At 39.1% G+C, this 26853-nt stretch overlaps 1 protein-coding gene across 1 annotated transcript in view; it reads right to left on the reverse strand.

The window, feature by feature from the left end:
* LOC122810373 (mixed lineage kinase domain-like protein) overlaps positions 1 to 26853 on the reverse strand; it is a gene marked incomplete in the record, with an annotated part of 573260 nt that overhangs the window by 252411 nt on the left and 293996 nt on the right. Inside the window, 2 exon segments of the mRNA XM_044081960.1 lie at positions 9379 to 9463; positions 20799 to 20937. Of these exon segments, the coding sequence (XP_043937895.1) occupies positions 9379 to 9463; positions 20799 to 20937 (224 nt within the window).

Here is a 26853-nt window from a genome sequence, read left to right on the forward strand (position 1 = left end):
TCAAACTTGTTAAGCAACAATTTATTTCCACAAAGCTTTTCGTTCAACTGATAGCCGAACTTCTTCAGACAAACAGAGCAAATAACACCACACCCATATATACATCTCTCTTTACAAACACGTTAAAACTAATTAACATTTAAAGGGACTATACCATAAATAACAAGACTACAAGTTAAAAATAAAAAAACTTTTATACATGATCAACCAAATATTACCTACTAAATAAAAAACAACATCTCAAATGCTGGACATGTAAAAATCCTACTTGGACTAATACTAAATAAACCTAATCCAGTAAAAAATCAAACAATCATGAAATGTTACCCCAATGTTTACATTTCAAGATTTATAAAAACATGCTGTTAATATAATGCTTGCTTAAATCTCATACGATCATGTAGACAAATGGTAATAAGTACATGCCAATATACGTGCAACTACCATCAACACAAACATCAGATGGTCATTGCTCTATCTCAGTAGACTTCTTAATTTCAGTATGCATGAAAGAGAGACCTTGTCATTAAGACCCGGAGCTCTATAAGAATTCAACCTCAGCTGCCAAATCAATTCCTGTCTCTCTAACAGTAACTGGTAAGGGCCCCCTTTTACATCTGATGTAATTTGATTTAAAACCCTAAACACAAAAGAGTGTGTGGGATTCTCACTACAATGTTTGGCAAGGGCATTCTCTAACCTAGCCTTCCTTATGCTGTATACATGCTCATAGATCCTTTCTTTCAACTTCCTGTCAGTCTTGCCCACATAAAATGCGGGACAAAGCTGACAGGTAGCAAGGTAAACTACAGACCTCGAAGAGCATGTATATATTCCCTTTATCCTGTAAGTTTTGTTAGCAATTGAAAAACTGGTCCAAGTTGCCAAGTGCCTGCAATAACTGCACACCTCACACTTGAAAGTCCCATCAATCCAGTGACGCATTCCACTATTCATCTCCATGATGCTCTAAATTATAACCTTTTCTGTAAGTGACGTAAGGTCTGTCACCCAATTTACTTATTATGTCAGAATCAAAACTGAACAAACCCCGGTTTCTCACCAGGATACACTTTATTAAATCTGCCTCTATACTGTAAGGGGTAATAAATCTCATCGTAAAACTCAACCCATTATCCTTCACATTATTTTCATCAATGGAAACAAAAGAGAGGGAGCCTGTGTTAAGTGTAACCAGTACTAGACATCATGGTTTGCCCTGTCAAAATAGGTTTGTAAACTCCCATTCTTCTTTTGTTTTGTACCTCCTCCATTATTTCCAAAATCATTGACTCAGGGTAACCTCTCTTGGTAAACATGTCCTTCAAAACTTCACATTCAACAAAACTAACATCTTCTGATACCTTCCGAGCAGCACGAACCAACTGTCCCTTGACTATAGATTTCTTCTGATGTTGGGGGTGGGCACTAGAATAGTGGAGCATTGTGTTAAAATATGTTTCTTTACGGTAGATGCTAGCCACGAAACACTTATTTACAAAATCCTTCTTCAAATAAACATCTAGATAGGCTATGCTGTCCTCCGCAAAAGTGTGGGTAAACTTCAAAAAAGTAGTACTGTTATTAATCTTTTCTACAAATTTATCTACCTCCACTCTATCCCCATCAAACAAAACAAAAACATCATCAAGGAATCTTGTGTAAAACTTGACCCTAGTCCTAATCTCAAGCGTGTTCAACACATGCTGATGTTCCCATTGTGCCCTAACCAAGTTGGCAAAACTGGCTCCACACAAGGAGCCCATAGCCACCCCTACTATTGGATGTAGATATCATTGTCAAACATCACAAAATTGTTGGTTAAAATGACGTCCAACAATTCTTGTACCAAATGCACTTCATTACTCTCTGCTCCATGGGCTAGCATCCGCTCTACCACCCAATCAATACCCAAATTGTGGGGTATTGAAAAGTATAAATCAGTAACATCTATAGTCAACAAACCAATGTTGTCCTGATAAGGACATTGTTCGATAGCTGCTAAAAAGGACCACGAATCCTTACAAATCTGGGTCTCCATCTTGACATATTTTTTTCAAAATACTGTCAACAAGTTTAGCACTAGCGTATGTGATGGAAAACCTAGCATTAGCTAAGACTCTCATTGGAGAGTCCATGGTACTTTTATGTAGTTTTGGCAATCCAAACAAGGTGGGAATTCTTGGTGAAACCACCGATAAGTAATTGAACATTTCTGCATCTATAACTCCTTCCAAAAAGAGGTCTCCCAAAAAGCCATTAATGCGTTTATATGCAGTATTCAGTTCATTGACACTAAATGCCTCGTAAATTTTACCACTAATCACATTCCTCATCCTCTCATTGTAATTTTCCATGTCCATTAACACCAAACCCCCTCCCTTGTCTGGTTTCAACACACGCACCGGTAATGATTTAAACATTTGCAATGCCTCATGTTTATCCCTAATATTTATATTACAGTTACGTTTAGCATGGCATAAGTTCCTGATATCTATTTCACACATGTTTGAACAAGACAAGAGACAGGTGTGTGGGAAGCTTGAAAGTACTAGGTACCCTCATACCTCCACCTGGATGATGGTTGTTCCCCAAAAGTAAGGTCAAGTTCATTTTTCTGGTAAACAACTTAAGATCAATCAACGTTCTAGGCAAATCAAAGTGCTGGGCTGGTGCAAAAGTCAAGCCCCTAGAAAAAAGTTCACACAAAACCTGGTCAATGTTATGGCTGGAAAAGTTGAATATCTTAAAATCACCTTCACTGTTCGACATAACCCTTATACCGTTACCGTGTTTCATTTCCTTTTGTTGGTCACAGACATATTTCTGTTGCGGAAATTCTGTCCCCTCATGTTGTAATGGTCTCTTGTGATGTACCTTCTCTGATGATTCTGCCCCCCATTCGGAAAAGGGCTCTGATCACTATCCCTGCCAGCTCTAGGATGTGCAAACTCTACATCGTCAACAAACACCTGCCCATTAACATCTCCAGAAGAAACTCCTGAAGCGGTCCCTATCATATTTCCTACCGTTGCAGTTTGGACCTCCCCATGCCCGTTGTCATCACTGCCATGGAAGGGTGCTTGACGATAACCTGTAAACTTCCTATCCTGTGAGGGAGGGGATACTGGGTAAGTGGTGTGGTACTTGTATGCCTCAATATCTGTCTAACTTCTTCAGCTGATTCCCAGCATTCTTATGCAAATGTTGAGTAATTGTAGAGAAAATTCCTGAATAGTCATACCTGTATAGTCCTCATGTTGTTTAATGTCTCTATCCAATGCTGCTATTTCAAGAGACAAACTGTCAACTGTCAGTTGGTAATGTTGACACATTAACTGCATTAACTCAAATACATGCTTGTCAAACAAATTCATCAGGTCCATGTGAAAGTCAGACCCTGCAGTTAAGCCTGTAGGATACTGCCATGAGTGCAGGCCTTTAAGGACCACACCAGCTTTCCTACATTCATCAAAGTAACTAATTTCAAGTTGTAACTTTTTGGCTCTGAGTGACTTCTGATTTAATACTTTTAACTGGTTTACCAAGGAAACACTGTCTTCGGCTCGCTGATCCTTGTAAGGTAAACCATGAAATTCAGTACTAGACGGACATTCCTTAAGCCAAGTAGAGACATCTGGGAACTCTGATGTCCTTGTCGGAGATGAAACAGGCAACTGTGTCAATGTGAGCGGCACCACCATACTTGCTTGCTTCTGGGATCCTGTTAGGTGTTGACAGGTACTGGTCGCTAGTAACTGCAGTGTGTGACATCTGCACCTGATGTGTTTGGGGCCCTTTGGCTGTGTGCTGGGTGGGACAGTTGTGGATGGCTCCTTGTCACGGTCACCCTCTTCCACACATCTATATCCATCTACCTTTTGCTTATTATGGTGTGTTGTCCTTACATATATGTCCGTATTCCTATCCACTGTGTGTGCAAGGCATGAGTGGTGCATACTGACATGTGTCTGGTCCACTGGTGTTTGCATACATGGCCTTCATGTGTTTAAGTGTGTGAGCATGCCCAGTATGGCCTTTCAGTATGTTGATGACTGACATTGCCTTCATTTCTCAAGTGTGTGAGCATGTCCAGTAAGTCGATCTGTTTTGCATGTGTGGAGCATGTCTGGTGGTTTGTACTGCACAGCTGACCTTTGTGTTGTACACTGACAGGTAGCATGCTGTGTCTGCAAGGTATCCACCAATCATTTGGCATTGACTGTTGCAACATGTCTGGATAGCGGGGGGAACACCTGACTAATTCTATGTTTCTACACAGGATTGGGGGGGGGGGGGCGAACCTGTCTGTTACAATATTTCTATGTGGGGTGGGGGGGCACCTGACAGTTGTACACATTTGCTAGGACTGTAATGGTATGTCCTGTAGTCCATTTCAGTCGGTAGTCTTACCTATCATGTTGGCTAAGCCATACCGGTGTACTACCGTTCTTATATTTTGATTGCATACACATTAGTTTCTGACTTCCTAGCCATCACAACTGACATCCCACTACCTGACCTGCTGTAGTCTATCCATGTAGGCCTGGGTGGGGGTTACCCATACCCCTCATTCAGAGGCCATAGTACGGCATTTGTTTGTGTTTGTCTACACCTGTCCTGCTGGCTGTGACTATTGTTGGGTATGTGATCCCCCTCCTGATTGGCATGTGTGAGTCCCTTATCTTTATTTTATTTTATTTTATTTTATTTTATTTATTTATTTAACATTTGTTGACAGGGAATGTCCGACTAGGTTCCACAGAGCCTGTTTTCAGAGGAGGCCCGGGGAGAAACGCTCCAGATGCATGTCTTTGGAATGTGGGAGGAAACCGGAGTACCCAGAGGAACCCCACGCGAACACAGGGAGAACATGCAAACTCCACACAGAAGGCACCCCAGCCGAGAATCGAACCAGAGAACGTCTTGCTGTGAGGCGACAACGTTAACTGCTGCACCACTGTGCCCCCCATTATCTTGTGGGTGTCCCAGTATTGAGGGCGGTGCTGCAGAGCTGCCTATGTCGGATGCACCTAGTACACTGCCTATGCATGGTTAGGCATAGGTAGTGTAATGTTTGGCATCCCTTTTACTGTATGTGAGAGCCAGAGAGAGGTGCTATTCCCTGGGTCCCTCCCATGTTAGTGTATATTGCCTCTTTGCCAGGGCCAGGGCATACTGGGCATGCCTCCTTCTGCCTACTGGGGCAGGCTCAGGGTGTTCCTCCTCTGAGTCACTCTGTGCCTGTGCAGGCCTTGGGATTGGTGGGGGGGCTATGTGGCCCTTTCCCTTGCTACTCCTGCTGCAGCTGTTTCCGCAGGATCATATTGTGTAGCATGGTACATACAAGGATGATTTGGGTACATGTAGTTGGTGAGTACTGCAAGGCTCCACCAGATGTGTCCAGGCACCAGAACCATGACTTGAGCATCCCAAACACACACTCTATTATGATTCTTGTTTGTGCATGAGCCTCATTATGGAGTTCTTGTTCGGGTGTGTGTCTGTTTCTGATGGGTGTCATCAGCCACGGCTCCAGCGCGTATCCAGCATCCCCCACTAGGTGACCGTGTGGGCTGTCTCCACCGGCAAATTTCTGGTACAGCTGCATCAGATGCCAGATATGGGAATTGTGGTAACTTCCAGGACAGCCAGCACACATGTTCAGTATTATCGCACATGACCTGGCAGTTGATGTAGCGGAATCTCTTGCGGTTGATGTAGACCCTACCCTGCTCACCGGGTGGTGGTTTGATGCATATGTGCATGCAGTCTTTTGCACCCACTACCTCAGGGTATTCTGCTATTTTCTGGAAGAGACGCATACTGCTGGCCAACGCCTCACGGGTGAGGGGAAAATATATGTGCTCACCGACATGTGCTGCCATGGCATCCAGGAACTGGTGGAATACCCTGGATGCTGATGCCTGTGAGATCCCCATCATATCCCCAGTTGGCCTGTGGAAGGTACCTGTAGCTAGTATTCTTAGGCCTACACATGCCTTCGTTTTCACTGAGATGGGTTCCCCTCTGTTAGTTCTGTGTGTCAGACGTGGCCGGCACAGCTCAACAATCTGCTGTAGGAGGTCCCTGTCCACCCTATAGCGCTCCACTATCTCCAGCTCATGTAGCCCTTGTAGGTTACCCTGGGTCAGTACACTCTTCTCCATCTCCTCACTGTGGGTTGGTTGGCAGCATTACCATCCTCACCAGCCTCAGCCTCTTCCACAAGTTGTATGATAGCTATTGCGACCCCTAACATTTTGCTGCTGTGAGTGTTAAAAGTTCCCCACCTGTTTACACTGGTGGTGTAGGGTGTGGGAAAAACTGGAGGGGTAGGGGATTGCATAGTTTATAGTGGCGTTCTGGGCTGGGCTGTTCTTCTGCTTGTGTGATTGGCTGGTTCCGATACGTTTCACCTGGCAGCAAAACTAGTGTCCCTTGATTAACTTCCTACTGCTGCTTTTCCTTCCCATTGCCCTTCCGTTTCATCCCAGAGGCACACCGCACCGTCGGTGTACTCCAATGTGCACACTGCTGCTATTTGCTGGGTTCACTTCCTTTATCTTCCTGTAGATCCCATTGCGTGGCATGCACATCCGCTTACACTTTGTCATACATGCTGGGCAGGTTTAGACACACCCCCTGGCTTTGCTGTGCTAAGCTGGATGCAACCCAGAGCCGCAGGGCTCCAATCCGCTGACAGTATGCTTGACACTCCCACACATGATGTCACCTACCCCCTAGTCTTGCACTCAGCTATTCATACTCTTACACTGTTGGGACTTGCCTCACATGCTGGGGAAAACCTGGATTCACTATCCTTCCCCTCATTTGCATAGAATTGCCTGCTAATGCATGGTTACATGTGTCACACCGTGCCTCCCCCCCTTAGCAACCTCTATTCACTGGCCAGGTTGCCTTTTGCCTGCCACTGACTTGCATGGCGGAATACTGATTTTAGTTAGACTGCTTTTATTAGGTTTATTTTCTTATTTCCCCACCGATCCTGTTTGCACGCCGCTGCGTTATGCTTCAACGGACGTGATTGGTGGACATATCATAAAAGTTGTATTTTGTACATTTAGCATTGTTTGCAATGCCAACTGCCTTCTACTTGGCCATTGGCATGCTTCCTCAATGATATGCAGCCTTTATTTGGAGCTGTCATAGCTCTGTTTTGCAGTTTGCAGTGCCGTACTTGGTTACTCACCAAGTACAATTCGGCATATTGCGCTAGTCCTGCTTCCTGGATGGCAGATTTACTTCATTTGCATGGTTTTTACCTGCAGATGGGGTGATTTGCATATGGGGGCTGATAACGTGCAGCAATAGTGCTACAGTGCTTGTGCACGTCAAACATATACGTACGTGGATCGCTCGGCTGCCATATTGGTAAAATTTCCTCTTACACTAATCATGCACGCAGTGCAAGCTTTTGAGAATCCGGGAGAGCGTCTGCATATCTCCAACCTTAACTACTACATGCCAGTCCTATTTACACCAAACTTCAGCAATGTCTACTAACAAAAACTGAACAATGTTGTAATACCATATCTAAATTCATCACTTACCAATCTGCAAAATGTATCATTGCCTATGTTTAAAACAGTTAGGCTGGCAAGAACCTCTCTACCACCCAGTTAGCAACTGTTCATAATGTAATCTACAAACCTGAAAACTATCCTGCACTGTAACAAACCACCCTATCCTTAATCAAAACCTGCTGAAATGACACTTTAAAACACTTGGCTCTAATCTTGCACTGCCTTAGGCTAGACTGCCTTGGCCCTTACATACCTACATTACCCCTATATACCTCAACAAAGCAAATTCTCAATGTAAATCACGTCACCTACTGTGTTCTACCCTTTTACCCTTTTGCAACGTGCTGTCTCAACTTATCCCCTTACAATTTGTTTCCCTTCAGAAAAAAATCCAACTCATGGTCAACACCTTCTATACTTACCCCAACTTCACTACAGTTTTCTTTCTCTATATCAGATAACAAATGTACATGCTACTTATATAGCCCTCAGCTTCTCTGTGCTTTCTACTCATACCTCCTGCTCCTCTCCTGTCTTATTTCTCCTACCCATAAATGTAAAATGGTAAACTTGACATTTTAAACCTCACTATGTATGCTAATTTGTCATGTATTAAGATGTAATGTTCCTAATTTATTGATTGTAGATTGTATGCCCATATTGTAACTAAACTTACATTTTCTCTGTTCAACAAAACTGCCGACTTTGTAACTGCAGCTTTTTTCTGAAGTCCTTTGCTGAAAAGGGGCTACTACAGCCTTGTCAGAGTACCCAGGGCAATAAAAAATAAAGTAAAATAAAATAAATAAATAATAGCATAAAAAAAAACAGTAGCATGCATACCTATATATCAGCACAAGTGTTGAAGAATGCGTATACACACACCACATCTGTAAAATCCAGTGATCCCTTCCCTTTAATTCATTCCCTCCAGTACAGCTCTTTTGAGTACGCCTCACAGTAAGACGCTGTCCGGTTCGACTCTCAGTTAGAGCATCTTCTGTGTGGAGACATGCGTGAATGGGCGTACCTTCGTTGAAGGTTGTGCGTTAGGGCTGGTAACTCGGTACGTAAAAATCAACTGCCAATCATTAGCGGACCGGAGTTCCGCTGTTTCGACCCCTAACCGGGAAAAGCTGAAAGTCACAACAACAACCTTTAACTCCCAATGGGTGTGGCATAAGCCTTTAAAAAAATAAAGCTATCACCTTACAGTTCAAACAAATATTCAAATGTCGAGAACCATAAGTGTTACTTAGAAAAATGTAAATTGCAAACTATTCAGGAAAAATGACTCTTTACATTGGTGGCATTCTTTCAGTTTGAGGCTTTAAACTGGATTTTATAAGCCAAAATAAAGATGGTGAATATTAATTGTGTAGTGTTGTATACACATTTTATGATATCTCAGTAACTATTCAAGCAAGACACATATTGTTAGCAGGAGTTTCTTCATACAGCTGTTTCTACAACTGTGAGCTTCATATGCGGCTCTGCAGTTCTGTGTTATCTGAATGTTGAGATATTTAGAGAAATATGGACATTATTACAATACAAATATACAGTATGCAAATAATATTCAATATCTCTTTAGCTGCATTAGACATAAGTCAAATACCAATACAGTTGCATTTGCTTCATGTATGTTTTAAAATGAACTTTTCTGATACCTTGTATGTAGCATGTTTTTTTAATTATTAATACAAATGTGAACAACCAATATTTGATGCCTAAAGGCATCAGTAGGAGTTAAATGCAGAAACACCTGGAAGAGCACTCGGCTTAATGAGTTAATATAAGGGTTAGAACTAAAACTTACAACACTACTTACCTTAACTTCAAGACCCTTGTTAACCAAAAATCGTGCACTGTTGATGCAACCGTGAACTTTGAACTTTTCTTCTGACTGATGCAGCCTAGAGACAAAGGGAAGGGAATCAAATTCTTACTAAACTGTTGCAACTACAAAGAAAAATAAATTTACATCTATATCTATCTGTTTATGCCTCTATCTCTTTTGAATCCCTCCTCTCACTTTTATGTATGTATATCTACTCAACTCCAAAGTATGTCCTTGCCAAGGCCCTACTAAAGCTCCCCACAACCCTACTATATACCTTTTCAGTCCCTCCAAATTGTGGGTACTTACTAAATATTCATTATACAATCAATACTGATGGACTTAACTGTTTTTGTACATCATCATCATCTTCTTTTGGCTGTTCCCGTTAGGGGTCGCCACAGCAGATCATCTGTTTCCATTTCTTCCTGTCCTCTGCATCCTGCTCTGTCACACCAACCACATGCATGTCCTCTCTCACCACATCCATAAACCTTAGCTTAGGCCTTCCTCTTTTCCTGTTACCTGGTAGCTTCATCCTTAGCATCTTTTTCCCAATATACTCAGCATCCCTCCTGAGCCCATGTCCAAACCAACGTAATCTTGCCTCTCTGGCTTTGTCTCCAAACATTCCAACCTGAGCTGACCCTCTAATATACTTATTGCTAACCCTGTCCACCCTCGTCACACCCAGTGCAAATCTTAACATCTTTAACTCTGCCACATCCAGCTCTAACTCCTGCCTTTTTGTCAATGCCACAGTCTCCAACCCATATAACATAGCAGGTCTCACTACCCTCTTGTAGACCTTCCCTTTCACTCTTACTGGTACTCGTCTGTCACAAATCACTCCTGACACTCTTCTCCATCCACTTTATCCTGCCTGTACTCTCTTCTTCACCTCTCTTCCACACTCACCATTACTCTGAACTATTGATCCCAAATATTTAAACTCATCCACCTTTGCCACCTCTACTCCTTGCATCCTCACCATTCCTCTATCCTCCCTCTCATTCACACAAATATATTCTGTCTTAGTCCTGCTGACCTTTATTCCTCTTCTCTCTAGAGCATATCTACATCTCTCCAAGGTCTCCTCCACCTGTTCCCTACTCTCACTACAGATCACAATATCATCTACAAACATCAAAGTCCACAGGGACTCCTGTCTGATCTCTTCTGTCAACCTGTCCATCACTATTGCAAATAAGAAAGGGCTCAGAGCTGATCCTTGATGTAATCCCACCTGCACTTTAAACGCATCCATCACTCCCACCGCAGACCTCACCGCTGTCACACTACCCTCGTACATATCCTGTACCACTCTTACATACTTCTCTGACACTCCCGACTTCCTCATACAATACCACAACTCTTCTCTAGGCACCCTGTCATATGCTTTCTCTAAGTCTACAAAAACACAATGCAATTCCTTCTGACCTTCTCTGTACTTCTCCATCAACACTCTCAGAGCAAACATCGCATCTGTAGTGCTCTTTCCTGACATGAAACCATACTGCTGATCACTAATCATCATGTCCCTTCTTAACCTAGCTTCCACTACTCTTTCCCATAACTTCATGCTGTGACTGATCAATTTAATCCCTCTGTAGTTACTACAGCTCTGCACATCACCCTTATTCTTAAAAATCAGTACCAAAACACTTTTTCCTACATCCCTCAGACATCCTCTCACTTTCCAAGATTTCATTAAACAATCTGGTTAGAAACTCCACTGCCAGTTCACCTAAACACCTCCATGCTTCCACAGGTATGTCATCTGGACCAACAGCCTTTCTAGTCTTCATCCTCTTCATAGCGATCCTTACTTCCTCCTTGCTAATCCATTGCACTTCATGATTCACTATCCCCACATCTTCCAACCTTCTCTCCCTCTTATTCTCTTCATTCATCAACCCCTCGAAGTACTCTTTCCATCTGCTCAACACACTCTCCTCGCTTGTGAGTATGTTTCCCTCAATATCCTTTATCACCTTTACCTGCTGCACATCTTTCCTGGCTCGGTCCCTCTGTCTAGCCAATCAGTACAGGTCCTTTTCTCCCTCCTTAGTGTCCAACCTTTCATACAACTCTTCATATGCCTTATCCTTAGCCTTCACCACCTCTCTCTTTGCCATGCACCTCATCTCCTTATACTCCTGTCTACTTTCTTAATCTCTCTGGCAATCCCACTTCTTCTTTGCCAACCTCTTTCTCTGTAAATACGTAAATATATTTTTTAGTCTGTAAAAATATTGATATGTATATGTCATGTGTTTGCATTTTTGCTTTGTCTCTCTAACATTCTTCTATAACTGATTTTGATAATATTTTTGACTCAGATGTTTGATTCTCTGTAAATTGTTTGCTTTTTGTTTTTTGAGCTTTTCTCCTCAGATCTCCACTGAAAATGGGCCACAAGCCCAGCTGGACCACCCCAGTTAAAAATGTCAATAAATAATAAAAAAATAAAATGTATATCAAATGCATCAATGAATTTTCAGATAGTTGCTGCAATACATTGCTTATTAGGATATTTATGATAGCTATGTACATGCATTGGTATTACAGGAACACACACACACACACACACACACACACACGCACGCACGCACGCACGCACACACACACACACACACACACACACACACACACACACACTTGTATATAACCCTACCACTAACTATGGCCATACTTGGGGTTGAAATAGTGGTATTGTTACTAGAAGGGTTTTTATAAGGTCAGGTATAATGTTGGGACTAGTGGCAGGGTTAGGTTTAGCAGGTGTTATTAAGCTGGTCAGGAACTGTGTCCCCTAAAACTTTGCACCATCTGCAGCTGCCACCTTCACTCCACACTAGCTGTGCCTGTAATAAGTTACTCGACTTGCTTTAAGGTATGAAGGGTTGTTCTGATTTTCTAATTCATTTGTCTTATTCAAGTGAAACCTTAGTTGCCTGTGCACATCCAAAGCATGAAGACCCATCCACCATTCTAAAGTTTAGGAAAAACACATGGAGGTGAATGGTCTGATTCAAAGACATCTCCATCACTACATTTAACATAAAAAAGAGATTGGTACAAATGGATACACTATCTGTACGAAAGTTTAGAAGGGACTCATTCCTGAACAAAGTGAGCTCAACCTTTCATATTAGTGCCTACAGTTCTGAAAATCCCTCTAGCAGATGTCGCAGCCACCAAGAACATTGTATTCCAGAATAAATGATTGAGAGGAACCAAAGCAGCTATTTTAGAAGGGGCCAAGGTTAGTTTTGTAAGCTGTCACTGAGCTCCCTTGGTAGACCAATTAACCTTCTTGGTGGACTAAGATAAAACACCCCTTTTAAAAACTGTTTAATTAATAATTGGACATATACCATGGAGGAGTTTGTGATAAGGCAGGCTGAGACAGGAAGTGTAGATCTTTAAAAATGCATTGGAAAGACTTATCTTATACAGTCTCACAATTAATTCTGGATAAGTGCCACACAAGCTGTGGTCAGGTATTTGTCCCTGGATTGGCACCAGAGGGAGAGTATTTTCCATTTGACAGGTATGACTTCCTTATGTTTGGTTTCCTAGTCTAGCTCACAATGTTTAACACATCCTCAGAAAACATTGGTGTTCAGGTTGGGGTGCATGAGGACTCTATATTCTGGGCTAAGAAGTCCACACACTGAGGCATCATGTTTGGTTCCTCAGTTGTTAATTTGACCAGGATGGAGAACCAGTGTTGTCCTGGGCAACCAGGAGGGAGAACCAGTCTTGTTCTGGGCAACCAGGATGGAGAACCAGTGTTATCCTGAGCAAAAGTGGCTATCAGTATGACTTTTAGCTTGTCATCCGTGAGCTACTGTACTACCCTGGGGATCATGGGTATTGAAGGAAAAGCATTCAGAAAAAGACCTGTCCACTTCAGGGAGAAGGCATCTATTTTTTTTTCAAGCTGCTGGAGCTGCTGTTCAGCAACGGAATTTTCTCATCCAATTTTGTGGGGAAACAAAAATTGCTACTGCTGGCACACTGTAGTTATTTGTCAGATGCAGAGAAATTCCCTGCTCAATATCCATTCTCGGGGGTCTATCTGTGATCTGGTCAGTCTGTAAGCCACTAAGTATTCCTGTGAGGAGATGCAGGCTGTTCTAAGTGTCATGGCTGCCTCTTGTGCAATTTTCCCAAGTCTGCATTGCTAAGGAACAACGTCTCCCTGCTTGTTGATATGCCAAATGATGATAAAAATTTTAAGGATATAGAGGGTTTCCAGTGCCCAAATCTGTTTAAAATACTATTATAGCTGGTCCCATGTGCCTTGGACTGTTTTCTTGGAGTGGCCATGTGGGATCACAAAGTCTGAAGAATGTGTGGTCAGTGTCACAGTAGGTCTTGTCAATCTGAAAGACATTCCTCAATTAATGTGTAACTGACCTTTCCTTATACAACAGAGGATAGGGTTTCTACAAACTTTGTTTTCAAGTTACCATTGTAACTTCTTCATGTACAAGCTTGCCTGAGCTACCATAATGGTGCATGAAGTCATGTAACCCAGAAACTCCCTTGCTATGATCAAATCCTTCACTATGATGTTCTTGATAAAAAGGGTCAGACAAAGCATTTTTTTCCTCTGGTAAAAGGCTTCATGTAGGTCTGTGTCTAATAGTGCCCCCAGAAGAACATTTATTTTAGTAAAGGAGGCATCAAGTTTACTTCATGGGTTGGTACTGGGGGGGGGGATCCAAAATTTTTGTCTGCTTTGAAAGCCCACTGGTCCTGAGGTACATTTTTATATGCCTTTTTACAAATTATGCCAGACATCTTATACTCATGGGAGTTAAATAGGTAAGGCAGAGGAGGGCTGAGGTGGGAGTTTAAGAGGGAGGGGACAGCCAGGCAGAGTCATAACTGTTTCCTATGGCAGTCATGGCCTTGCTGGCCTCAAGGGTTTTCCTTTTACTTAGTTTGCCATTCTCTTCGAAATTTGGCCTTCTAATGCTAAACAGCCTTGTTGCTCTCTTGTTTTGGGTACAGAATCCATGCTTTTGTTGGGCAGTTTCTGCCAAATTTAGATGTCTGGGATTGGAAAAAACCTCATTGACTGATTGTATAATCTTACCTTTTTCTTTTGGCCTTTTGAAGACACCTTCACTTTCTAAAGATGAGACCCTTATCTTAGAGTACATTAAGGAGATCCACCTTCATTTGGTCTGACAGGCAGAGGTATAGCATGGGTTCAGCATAGGGAGCAATTGCTCTAGACACAAAGTGTTAGGGGCCACAATCAACAGGTGCCATGCCAATCTGTTTGGTCTTCTGTATATTACTGGTATTAAGAAATAGATGCTAGTTTTTGCATTTGAAGTCAGAACTGAAGTACTTTAATGATCCTTTCTGTTATAAACTGTAGTAGCAGCTTTTACAAATGTAGCAAGCAGTTTGCTACAGTTTAAAAGTTTTTTTCTCTTCAACGTAAAACTGGGGGGCAGAGAATGCCAGATTGGAGGATGGAACTGGAAACCTAGGCAGGTCTCTGAAGGACTGACCTTGTAGCTGTTGCCCTGCCAAATGTATCCATAAAGATAATCACATTTCTTGGAGTGCTTGCTGATGTGGGCTGAAGCATCTTCTGTTTCAGATCCTTGTCAGGGATACCTCTGTTATAGACTTCATCTATTTCAGCAGAGATGTATTTATTTATTTTGAATTTGTAAAACAAGTAGAGCACTGACCTTTCGGACCTGTCTGAGTCTGGGTGTAAATACAACATGACATTGTACACAGAGTGAATGACAGAACACATTATATACATGTTGTTTTCGTTATTATCATTATCAGCATCAACCCCCTTTTCCCCCATTTTCTACATGGTGTTGGGGTGTCACATCAACTGTTGCCATCTCCCGTCATTTGTTGCTACTCTCCTACCTTTTTCAATAGTCACGTTTAATTATTGGAGGTCTTCTCACACAATCCATCCATCTCTTTGCTGGATACCCTCTTTTCCTCTTGCCTTCTTTCTGATTGTACCAAATCTCTACCAGATTGCCTTCTACTTTCCAGCACATGCCCAAACTACTGTAATCTGTTCGGTTTGACCTTCTCTACAGTTGAAGCTACTTGGTCTTCTACTCTGATGTCCTCATTTCTTCATTTGTCCCACAGTGTGCATCTTACCACCCATCTCAGGCACTTCATCTCTATCACCTCTAGCTTCTTCAACTGCTTTGCCTTCACTGCCCTGGTTTCTGTACCATACAGTAGTACCGGTTACACCTGTGTTTTGCACACCTTACTTTTCAACTTCTTTCGCATCCTTCTGTTGCACACTATTCTGTTCCAGTTGGGAGTAACCTGTCCAGTTCTAGCTTTGATCTCCTCATTTAGAGTTCCCTACATCTCAACCACCCCTACAAGATACTTGAAGCTGTTTTCAGTGTCTTTGGATTTCCTCCATCCGTTGCCATTACAACTGTCTTGTCTGTACTCAGTTTCATCCTGAGTGCCTTCAGTTTTACATTCCATTTCCCTATCCTTTGCTGAAGTTCTTGTTCAGAGTCTGCATGTAATGCCACATCATCTGCATACAGCAAATTTGCTGATCTGTCCCCTCTGACCTGTTTGCTAATGTAGGCCATCACTAGTATAAACAACAGTGGGTTCAGAGTTGAAGCTGATGCACACCCACTCCCAATGGGAACCCCTCTGTGACACTGAACATTGTTAGTACTTACATCACCGGGCCCTTGCACATAGCCTGCACTAATTCTACCGTTGTTCCTTGGATTTCCGACCATTGATTACTGTCCAAATTATCTTTCTTGGCACCTTGCCATATGCTTTCTCCAAGTCTAGGAATGACCAGCTGGGCTTCTTCAAAAGCTCTAGTTCCTTTTCCACTATCTGTCTCACTGAAAACATTGAGTCTGTTATGGTGCATCCTGATCTGAATCCGATTTTCTTATCTCTCATCTGACTTTCTACTACTCTGCATATCTGTGTATATCTGTACATCAATCACCCTTTCCCAAACTTTCATGCAGTGTGACAGGGGTTTGATACCTTACACTGCCCACAGTTGTGAAAGTCCCCTTTGTTCTTGTACAATAGCACTAGAATGCTTATTCTCCACTCATATGGGATATGCATTTCTCTCCATACTGCTGAGTACCCTCCGGAGCCACTTCTTCCTTAACTCATCCTACATATTGATTATATCTAACATTACCTCGTCTAAGCCTGCTGCTTTCCCCAACTTCCTTTTCTTTAGTGCTGGTCATACTTCTTCTACGGTGGGCTCCTCCTCTTCTTTTATTGTAGATTGTGTCTGGGACAGTACAGCTTCTGTGGGATTTTCTTCATTCAGAAGCTGCTGGAAGCAGTCTTTCCATTTGCCTTTTATGTTCTGTGGACTGATGAGCAGGTTGTTGCTTGAATCCCTTATGAGGGGGATCTATTGACTATCTTTATCATCTGTCTTTGCCTTGCAGCCTGATAGTTTCTTTTTGCCATCTGCTGCATCCCTTCCCAGAAGATGGTAGACTGTTCCAGATGTCTTGTTGTTTGTTACTACAATGGCTCTTTTAGCCTCTTTGATTGCCAACCTATATTCCTTTTTAGCCTGGTCAGTCTTTTCCATCTCTCACATTTTCTTGCACTCCTTTTTTGATGACTTCCTGGACTTGTGTGCATCACCACCAGCTTTCCATAATGTATCTTATTTCCACACTTGGCTTGAATGCCTACCTGTTCAATGGTCTTCACACATCATGTTTTGAGGCACTGACATTCTTCTAACACCATTTCCTCTACTATCTGAGGTTCTTTATTTTTGTTTCTCTACCCATGCAGACTTGGGTAGTCCTCATATCCTGTTCTGTCTGACCAGATATATGCATAAGTCCCTTATTATCAACACCAATTCCTGCTATCCTGCTGTCTAGTAGGTCCTGCAACTGCTGTCTATTTATTTTATTTATTTATTTATTTGCAGTTGGTTTACCAGAATAGTCCATTGGGCCAAGGTGAACCTGTTTTCAATGGAGTCCTGGGGAGAAAAACTCCAAAAACAAGCAAGGTTACAGTAAGGATTTAGATTACAATCATTACAAATACTACAGACTAGTGAAAAACATTACAAATACTACAGACTAGTGAAAAACATTGCAAAGACTAGTGAAAAACATTACAGATACTACAGACTAGTGAAAAACATTTTAGATACTACAGACTAGTGAAAACCATTACAATATACAATATTGAGAAGCCATCACATCTTAAGGAAGCTTGCACTTAAGAGGTGCATATTGATACATTCATTGTAAATAGCTTAGTACAAGCAAGAGCAAGATGTGTGAGTTAGGATAGCATGTAAAATGAAAGTTTCCAGTGTGAAGAGGAGCATTCCCACTGGGACATTAGATGTGAGTAAAGAGATTTTTTGAATGAAAAGCGGTTTGAGGTAGTACAACTGGATGGTGGTATGGAGCTCCAGAGACGTGCTAGACCATAGGATAGAATACACTCTTTTTCTCCCGATCATAACTTTGCTGTGGGGCATAGATTTTGAATACTGCCCTATCCTTACACACTGGAGTCTGATTGCCATGACTCTGTCACTAATTCTGATGACATCCCTCATTGTCTTCTGAACCCTCTCCCTCACCACAATTCCTACACCCTTTCTAGTCTGTCCTCTTCTTGATTAGTAGACTCTGGATTCCATGCCAAGTGGTTTTGCTGCACTGCCTCCATCTTGTTTCTGGATACAGAAGATGTCCATCCTCCTTCTTACCATCATGTCATCCACCCACATTATTCATGTCTGGCAGGTTGATTGGTTTCACTAAACAGGGCTATCCCAGGTAACCCAAGCTGTGCAACCAACCAGCAAGTAGCTTATTTTTTACAGGGCTGCTGGGTTTTATGACAGCTACTGGTCAATAGGGACACACCACTCCCATCATTAGCATGGGCCCCTGACATAGGTCTGGTCCTCATCCACTTATCATTGACAAATACCCATGCCCATTTTTGGTAACATTATTCAATGTGACCAAATCACCAAGAGACAGTTTTTACACATTAGAATGGCTAGCCCTGATACAGTGTACAGACTGTGATCTGTATTCTCCTCTCTAGATAACACTGTGCATCACAATTGATGCCCAAAGCAGTTTGTTTATATCCTTTTGTCTTGCACACAACTCCACTCTTGGGTATGTTTGGGGTGGAAGCACCTAGCATGTTTTTGAGAGGTGGAGAAACCCCTTAGAACCCCAAAGAGACACAGGGAGAACATGCAAACTGCACAATGGCATTGACCAGAGGTTAGGATACAACCTTGTACCTTGTGCATGGGAGGTGAAGAGTAAGTATTTTTGCCAACTGTGTATTATATACAAATTGAATATCTTAGTTAGCTTGAGTGTATAAAGACAATGGATAAATGACATTAAATACAGACTAACTGACAAAACTCAACACATGCACATATTAAATACATAGTGAAGATCAGTGATGGGTGCTGAAAGAATCATAACGACAAGATGACAAGCACAATCATAGTAAGCTGCATAGAGGGAGGAGGACTACAAAGAAGTTAAGTTACATGACCATAGACAGAGACTGAGAGAGATGGGGGGGGGGGCAGCAGTTGCATTTCTTTTAGTCTTGTAACATGCTCTTAGTTCTGATTGGAAAAAGGGGTAAGGGGAATACTGTTTAAGAAAAGGGAGAGATTCCCTCAATTTGACACCAAGGACTGAGAAGACATAGTTTTGTGCACTGAAGCCTACTTTGTGAGGTTTGAAGGAGAAGGCCTAGGCCTAAGTGGTTAAAACTTCAAAGGTTGTATGTTGCCAGTAAATCTCTGAATAGTCTGGAGATTGTTGATGGGAAGGTTTCATTCTTGATGAGTTTAAACATCTGAGAGGCAAGAGAAAGTTAGCACATTGTTTCATAGGTAGAGGTAAACCAGTTAGCTTTTTTCAGTGATTTTGCAGTTGTGTTCCTTTCTTCTGGAGGGAGAGTGATAAAGCTGCATGTGGTGTTTGAGATGGTTTGAATGTTGAATCATCTAAAAGAAACGCATCAAGCAATCAGAAGGAGACCATATTCTAGCTGAACCCATAAGACACTTTTACCTATGGCATTCCTACAGGGCCTGGAAAGAAAAGCGGATTTTCTAATACTGCAGAATAACAAAGAGGTGATTTTGTTGTGTATGTAGTCCAGGTTGAGATGGAAATTTAGGAAGGGGTCCAACCAAATCCCTATGTATTTGAATATAGTGATATTTCCAATGGTGTTATTCAGATTGAGGATTTGTAAAGGTCTGGAGACAGAAATAAGCTTTTGCATAATAGCAAAAGCATTGGTTTTGTTTTAGAGGAGTTAGACAACACTACTTTAGCAATGACTCATTAAATAAATACATGAAATCAGCCTGAAGTTAGAGTTCAACAGAGGAGACAGAATGATTCTAGCAGAATATGACCATGTCATCAGCATACAGAAGGCGAGGACAATGGGATGTCAAAAGGGAGTTTCTTAATATCGACAGAAAAGAAGAGAAATGCCAGCATAGATTCTTGTGGGATGCCTTTTTGAAGAGAGACTGATGGAAATGTTGATGAGTTGAAATTCACTGAGATGTGGCAGCTAGATTAGAGAGAGAGTTGTTCAAATAGGGCAAGAGATTTGAGTGACTGACAACATCAAAGGCTCTGGAGAGGTCAGTAAAAATGGCTGCAATGATTAGACCTTTGTCCATTCCAAGAAGAATGTTGTCAGTGACTGTCTAGACAGCTGCGGACATACTGCAATCAGACCAAAAAACACATGGCTTTTGAGAGAGAGAGAGATGGTGGTATTGGCCAATTTACTAAGTGAGCAGTTTTGTGCCAAAAATATGTGTATTTTTGCAACAATAAGGTAAGATTCAGCAATAGAACTTAGACAGCAGTTATTTTGGTTTTAGGTAGAGTAGTTAGGAAACCAGCAAAAATTACATCAGTGGGTTATGAAAAAATGTTAAATGACTAAAGAATCCATACTAAAAGGAATCTAGTCCGCCAATATGACCAAGAATGAAATAACTATTCAAAGTGCAGCTAAGATTCAGTCTGCTGAAAATGGAGAAACTTGGTAGCAGCTATGAGTACAACACATACCAACAAAGCACAATTCAATATCTTGAATATGGATGCAGTCTCCATCATATGAGGTTGTAACTTTTTCCACGCATTGATAATCCAAAAGCTATTGCTCAAGTTCCTAAATGTCAGAAGGAGCCACAGGGTACTCAAAGCCTAAAGAGTCCATTTCTGTGTACTCAGCATGAAAATGAAAGATCAAGCAGCCCAGAGTATAGAATCGGACTGCACATTATTATTATTGCTAAGTCAGATGTATACCTGTACAGGCCTCTGGCTGCATCTAATGACATCTGTATACGTTCTTGCCAAGAGAGTTGTCGGGCTTTATCATCCAAGACATTACGCAAAGTTCCAAGTTCACAATATTCCATAACGATTAGAAAACTTGAACTTGTACCTGCATGGTAGAAGCAAATTTAAAACTTTAGCAGTTAAAAAAATATGAAAATAAGAAGCAAAACCAAATCACTCAAGTGGCTAGATGCAATCTGTATTAACAACAAATAGTGACAAATACTAAAAATAAATAAAACATCTGAACAAACACAGTGGGTAGCACTACATATATGCATATATATGTGTGTGTGTGTGTGTGTGTGTGTGTGTGTGTGTGTGTGTGTGTGTGTGTGTGTATATATATATATATATATATATATATATATATATATATATATATATACACACACACACACACATTTATATATATATATATATATATATATATATATATATATATATATATATATATATATATGTATGTATGTATACAATATATGTATATATGTATATATTTTAATGCAAGCTAAAAATGCTTTCACAAAAACACTTATTCAGGTCAAAAATCCATAAGCCAGACAGTAAACTTTAAAAAAAACTTCTAAAACAAGTTTAAAGCAGTCAACTTTAACAGTACAAATGTTTGGAATTTAGTTGAATCCTCTGAGAATCTGTGCTACCTAAATTTCCTATTTTATATTGAATGATTTTGTATCCCAAAACACAAGGAAATGTAAAACAAGTCTGTTCCCACGTATGTTCTATCCCCACTAGTGCCATTATAACCCTGCATTGCCAAGAAATAAAGCATTTAGCCTTTTTTCCCATTAACTCATCCCTTGATACAGAACTCTAGTGTTTTGCATCAGTTTTTATTTTCATTTTACACTTAATTTGCAAACATACAGTTCTAACATTGTATCTGTAACTGCAGTCCTATGACAGGGGGTACAGATTAAAATGACAAACAATTTTGAAGGGAAACTTCACTTTAAAAAACAGAAATAACTAAGCGTGAACTTTGTGATGAGGAGCAGAAGTCACCCTTCTTAAACAATAAAAACTTCTCAGGCTCGCATTACTGAATCTGGTAAATAGTTATGAGTTCCCAGCCTATTATTACTGAATCTGATCAACAGTTATGAGTTCTCAGTCTTGTATTACTGAATCTGGTAAATAGTTATGAGTTCTCAGTCTATTATTATTGAATCTATAAATAGTAATGAGTTCTCAGGTTATTATTACTGAATCTGATAGTTATCAGTCTATTACTACTGAATCTGATAAATAGTTTTGAGTTTTCAGTCTGTTATTACTGAATCTGATAAACAGTTATGAGTTCTTAGTCTATTATTACTGAATATGATAAATAGTTTTGAGTTCTCAGTCTATTACTACTGAATCTGATAAATAGTTATGAGTTCTCAATCTATTACTGAATCTGATAAATAGTTATGAGTTCTCAGTCTTTTACTACTGAATTGGATAAATAGTTATGAGTTCTCAGCCTATTATTACTGAATCTGGTAAACAGTTATTAGCTCTCAGTCTATTATTACTGAATCTGGTAAATAGTTATGAGTTCTCAGTCTATTATTACTGAATCAGATAGTTATGAGTTCTCAGTCTTTTATTACTGAATCTGCCAAATAGTTAACAGTTCTCAGTCTATTATTACTGAATCTGGTAAATAGCTATGTTCTCAGTCTATTATTACTGAATCTGGTAAATAGTTATGAGTGCTCAGACTATTATTACTGTATCTGGTAAACAGTTATGAGTTCTTGGTATATTATTACTGAATCTGATAAATAGTTATGAGTTCTCAGTCTATTATTACTGAAGCTGAAAAACAGTTATGAGTTCTCAGTCTATTATTACTGAATTGGATAAATAGTTATGAGTTCTCAGTCTATTATTACTGAAACTGATAAATAGTTATGAGTTTTCAGTCTATTACTGAACCTGATAAACAGTTATGAGTTCTCAGTCTTTTATTACTGAACCTGATAGTTATGAGTTCACAGACTATTATTACTGAATCTGGTAAATAGTTATTTTTTATTATTATTACTGAATCTGATATTTGTGAGTTCTCAGTCTATTAATACTGAATCTAATAAACAGTTATGAGTTTTCAGTCTTTTATTACTGAATCTGATAGTTATGACTTCTCAGTCTATTAATGCTGAATCAGATAGTTATGAGATCTCAATCTATTATTACTGAATCTGATAAACAGTTATGAGTTCTCAGTCTATTATTACTGAATCGGATAAATAGTTATGAGTTCACAGACTATTATTACTAAATCTGATAAACAGTTATGAGTTCTCAGTCTTTTAGTAATGAATCTGATAGTTATGAATTCTCAGTCGATTATTACTGAAAAGGATGAATATTAGTGAGTTCTCAGTCTATTATTACTGAATCTGGTAAATAGTCATGAGTTCTCAGTGTACTATTACTGAATCTGGTAAATAGTTATGAGTTCTCAGTCTATTATTACTGAATCTGATAAATAGTTATGAGTTCTCAGTCTATTATTACTGAATCTGGTAAACAGTTATGAGTTCTCAGTCTATTATTACTGAATCGGATAAATAGTTGTGAGTTCTCAGTCTATTATTACTGAATCTGATGAATAGTTATGAGTTCTCAGTCTATTACTACTGAATCGGATAGTTATGAGTTCTAAGCCTATTATTACTGAATCTGGTAAATAGTCATGAGTTCTCAGTGTACTATTCCTGAATCTGGTAAATAGTTATGAGTTCTCAGTCTATTATTACTGAATCTGGTAAATAGTTATGAGTTCTCAGTCTATTATTACTGAATCTGATAAATAGTTATGTGTTCTAAGTCTAATAATACTGAATTTGGTAAATAGTTATGAGTTCTCAGTCTTTTATTACTGAATCTGATAGTTATGACTTCTCAGTCTATTAATGCTGAATCAGATAGTTATGAGATCTCAATATATTATTACTGAATCTGATAAACAGTTATGAGTTCTCAGTCTATTATTACTGAATCGGATAAATAGTTATGAGTTCACAGACTATTATTACTAAATCTGATAAACAGTTATGAGTTCTCAGTCTTTTAGTAATGAATCTGTTAGTTATGAGTTCTCAGTCTATTATTACTGAAAAGGATGAATATTAGTGAGTTCTCAGTCTATTATTACTGAATCTGGTAAATAGTCATGAGTTCTCAGTGTACTATTACTGAATCTGGTAAATAGTTATGAGTTCTCAGTCTATTACTACTGAAGCTGATAGCTAGTTATGAGTTCTCAGTCTATTATTACTGAATCTGAAAAACAGTTATGAGTTCTCAGTCTATTATTACTGAATCTGATAAATAGTTATGAGTTCTCAGTCTATTACTGAACCTGATAAACAGTTATGAGTTCTCAGTCTTTTACTACTGAATCTGATAGTTATGAGTTCACAGACTATTATTACTGAATCTGTTAAATAGTTATTTATTATTATTACTGAATCTGATATTTATGAGTTCTCAGTCTATTAATACTGAATCTGATAAACAGTTATGAGTTTTCAGTCTTTTATTACTGAATCTGATAGTCATGACTTCTCAGTCTATTAATGCTGAATCAGATAGTTATGAGATCTCAATCTATTATTACTGAATCTGATAAACAGTTATGAGTTCTCAGTCTATTATTACTGAATCGGATAAATAGTTATGAGTTCACAGACTATTATTACTAAATCTGATAAACAGTTATGAGTTCTCAGTCTTTAAGTAATGAATCTGATAGTTATGAGTTCACAGTCTATTATTACTGAAAAGGACGGATATTAGTGAGTTCTCAGTCTATTATTACTGAATCTGGTAAATAGTCATGAGTTCTCAGTGTACTGTTACTGAATCTGGTAAATAGTTATGAGTTCTCAGTCTATTATTACTGAATCGGATAAATAGTTATGAGTTCTCAGTCTATTATTACTGAATCGGATAAATAGTTGTGAGTTCTCAGTCTATAATTACTGAATCTAATGAATAGTTATGAGATCTCAGTCTATTACTACTGAATCGGATAGTTATGAGTTCTCAGTCTATTATTACTGAATCTGGTAAATAGTCATGAGTTCTCAGTGTACTATTCCTGAATTTGGTAAATAGTTATGAGTTCTCAGTCTATTATTACTGAATCTGGTAAATAGTTATGAGTTCTCAGTCTAATAATACTGAATTTGGTAAATAGTTATGAGTTCACAGACTATTATTACTGACTCTGATAAACAGTTATGAGTTCTCAGTCTTTTAGTAATGAATCTGATAGTTATGAGTTTTCAGTCTATTATTACTGAAAAGGATGAATATTAGTGAGTTCTCAGTCTATTATTACTGAATCTGGTAAATAGTCATGAGTTCTCAGTCTATTATTACTGAATTGGATAAATAGTTATGAGTTCTCAGTCTATTATTACTGAAACTGATAAATAGTTATGAGTTTTCAGTCTATTACTGAACCTGATAAACAGTTATGAGTTCTCAGTCTTTTATTACTGAACCTGATAGTTATGAGTTCACAGACTATTATTACTGAATCTGGTAAATAGTTATTTTTTATTATTATTACTGAATCTGATATTTGTGAGTTCTCAGTCTATTAATACTGAATCTAATAAACAGTTATGAGTTTTCAGTCTTTTATTACTGAATCTGATAGTTATGACTTCTCAGTCTATTAATGCTGAATCAGATAGTTATGAGATCTCAATCTATTATTACTGAATCTGATAAACAGTTATGAGTTCTCAGTCTATTATTACTGAATCGGATAAATAGTTATGAGTTCTCAGTCTATTATTACTAAATCTGATAAACAGTTACAAGTTCTCAGTCTTTCATTAAAGAATCTGATAGTTATGAGTTCTCAGTCTATTATTACTGAATCTGGTAAATAGTCATGAGTTCTCAGTGTACTATTACTGAATCTTGTAAATAGTTATGAGTTCTCAGTCTATTATTACTGAATCTGTTAAATAGTTATCAGTTCTCAGTCTAATAATACTGAATTTGGTAAATAGTTATGAGTTCTCAGTCTATTATTACTGAATCTGATAAACAGTTATGAGTTCTCAGTCTTTTATTACTGAATCTGATAGTTATGAGTTCTCAGTCTATTATTACTGAAAAGGATGAATATTAGTGAGTTCTCAGTCTATTATTACTGAATCTGGTAAATAGTTATGAGTTCTCAGTCTATTATTACTGAATCTGATAAATAGTTATGAGTTCTCAGTCTATTATTACTGAATCGGATAAATAGTTATGAGTTCACAGACTATTATTACTAAATCTGATAAATAGTTATGAGTTCTCAGTCTTTTAGTAATGAATCTGATAGTTATGAGTTCTCAGTCTATTCTTAATGAAAAGGATGAATATTAGTGACTTCTCAGTCTATTATTACTGAATCTGGTAAATAGTCATGAGTTCTCAGTGTACTATTACTGAATCTGGTAAATAGTTATGAGTTCTCAGTCTATTATTACTGAATCTGATAAATAGTTATGAGTTCTCAGTCTATTATTACTGAATCTGATAAATAGTTATGAGTTCTCAGTCTATTATTACTGAATCTGGTAAACATGAGTTCTCAGTCTATTATTACTGAATCGGATAAATAGCTATGAGTTCTCAGTCTATTATTACTAAATCTGATAGTTATGAGTTCTCAGTCTATTATTACTGAATCTGATAGTTATGAGTTCTCAGTCTATTATTACTGAATCTGGTAAATAGTTATGAGTTCCCAGTCTATTATTACTGAATCTGGTAAATAGTTAAGAGTTATCAGTCTATTATTACTGAATTTGACAAATAGTTTTGAGTTGTCAGTCAATTATTACTGAATCTGATAAATAGTTATGAGTTCTCAGTCTGTTACTGAAGCTGATAAACAATTATGAGTTCTCAGTCTTTTATTACTGTATCTGATAAATAGTTATGAGCTGTCAGTCTATTATTACCAAATCTGATAAATAGTTATGAGTTC

The sequence above is a fragment of the Protopterus annectens genome, chromosome 8.part1, assembly GCF_019279795.1.
Source record: "Protopterus annectens isolate FY-2018-M chromosome 8.part1, PAN1.0, whole genome shotgun sequence".
Classification (NCBI taxonomy): Eukaryota; Metazoa; Chordata; order Ceratodontiformes; family Protopteridae; genus Protopterus; species Protopterus annectens.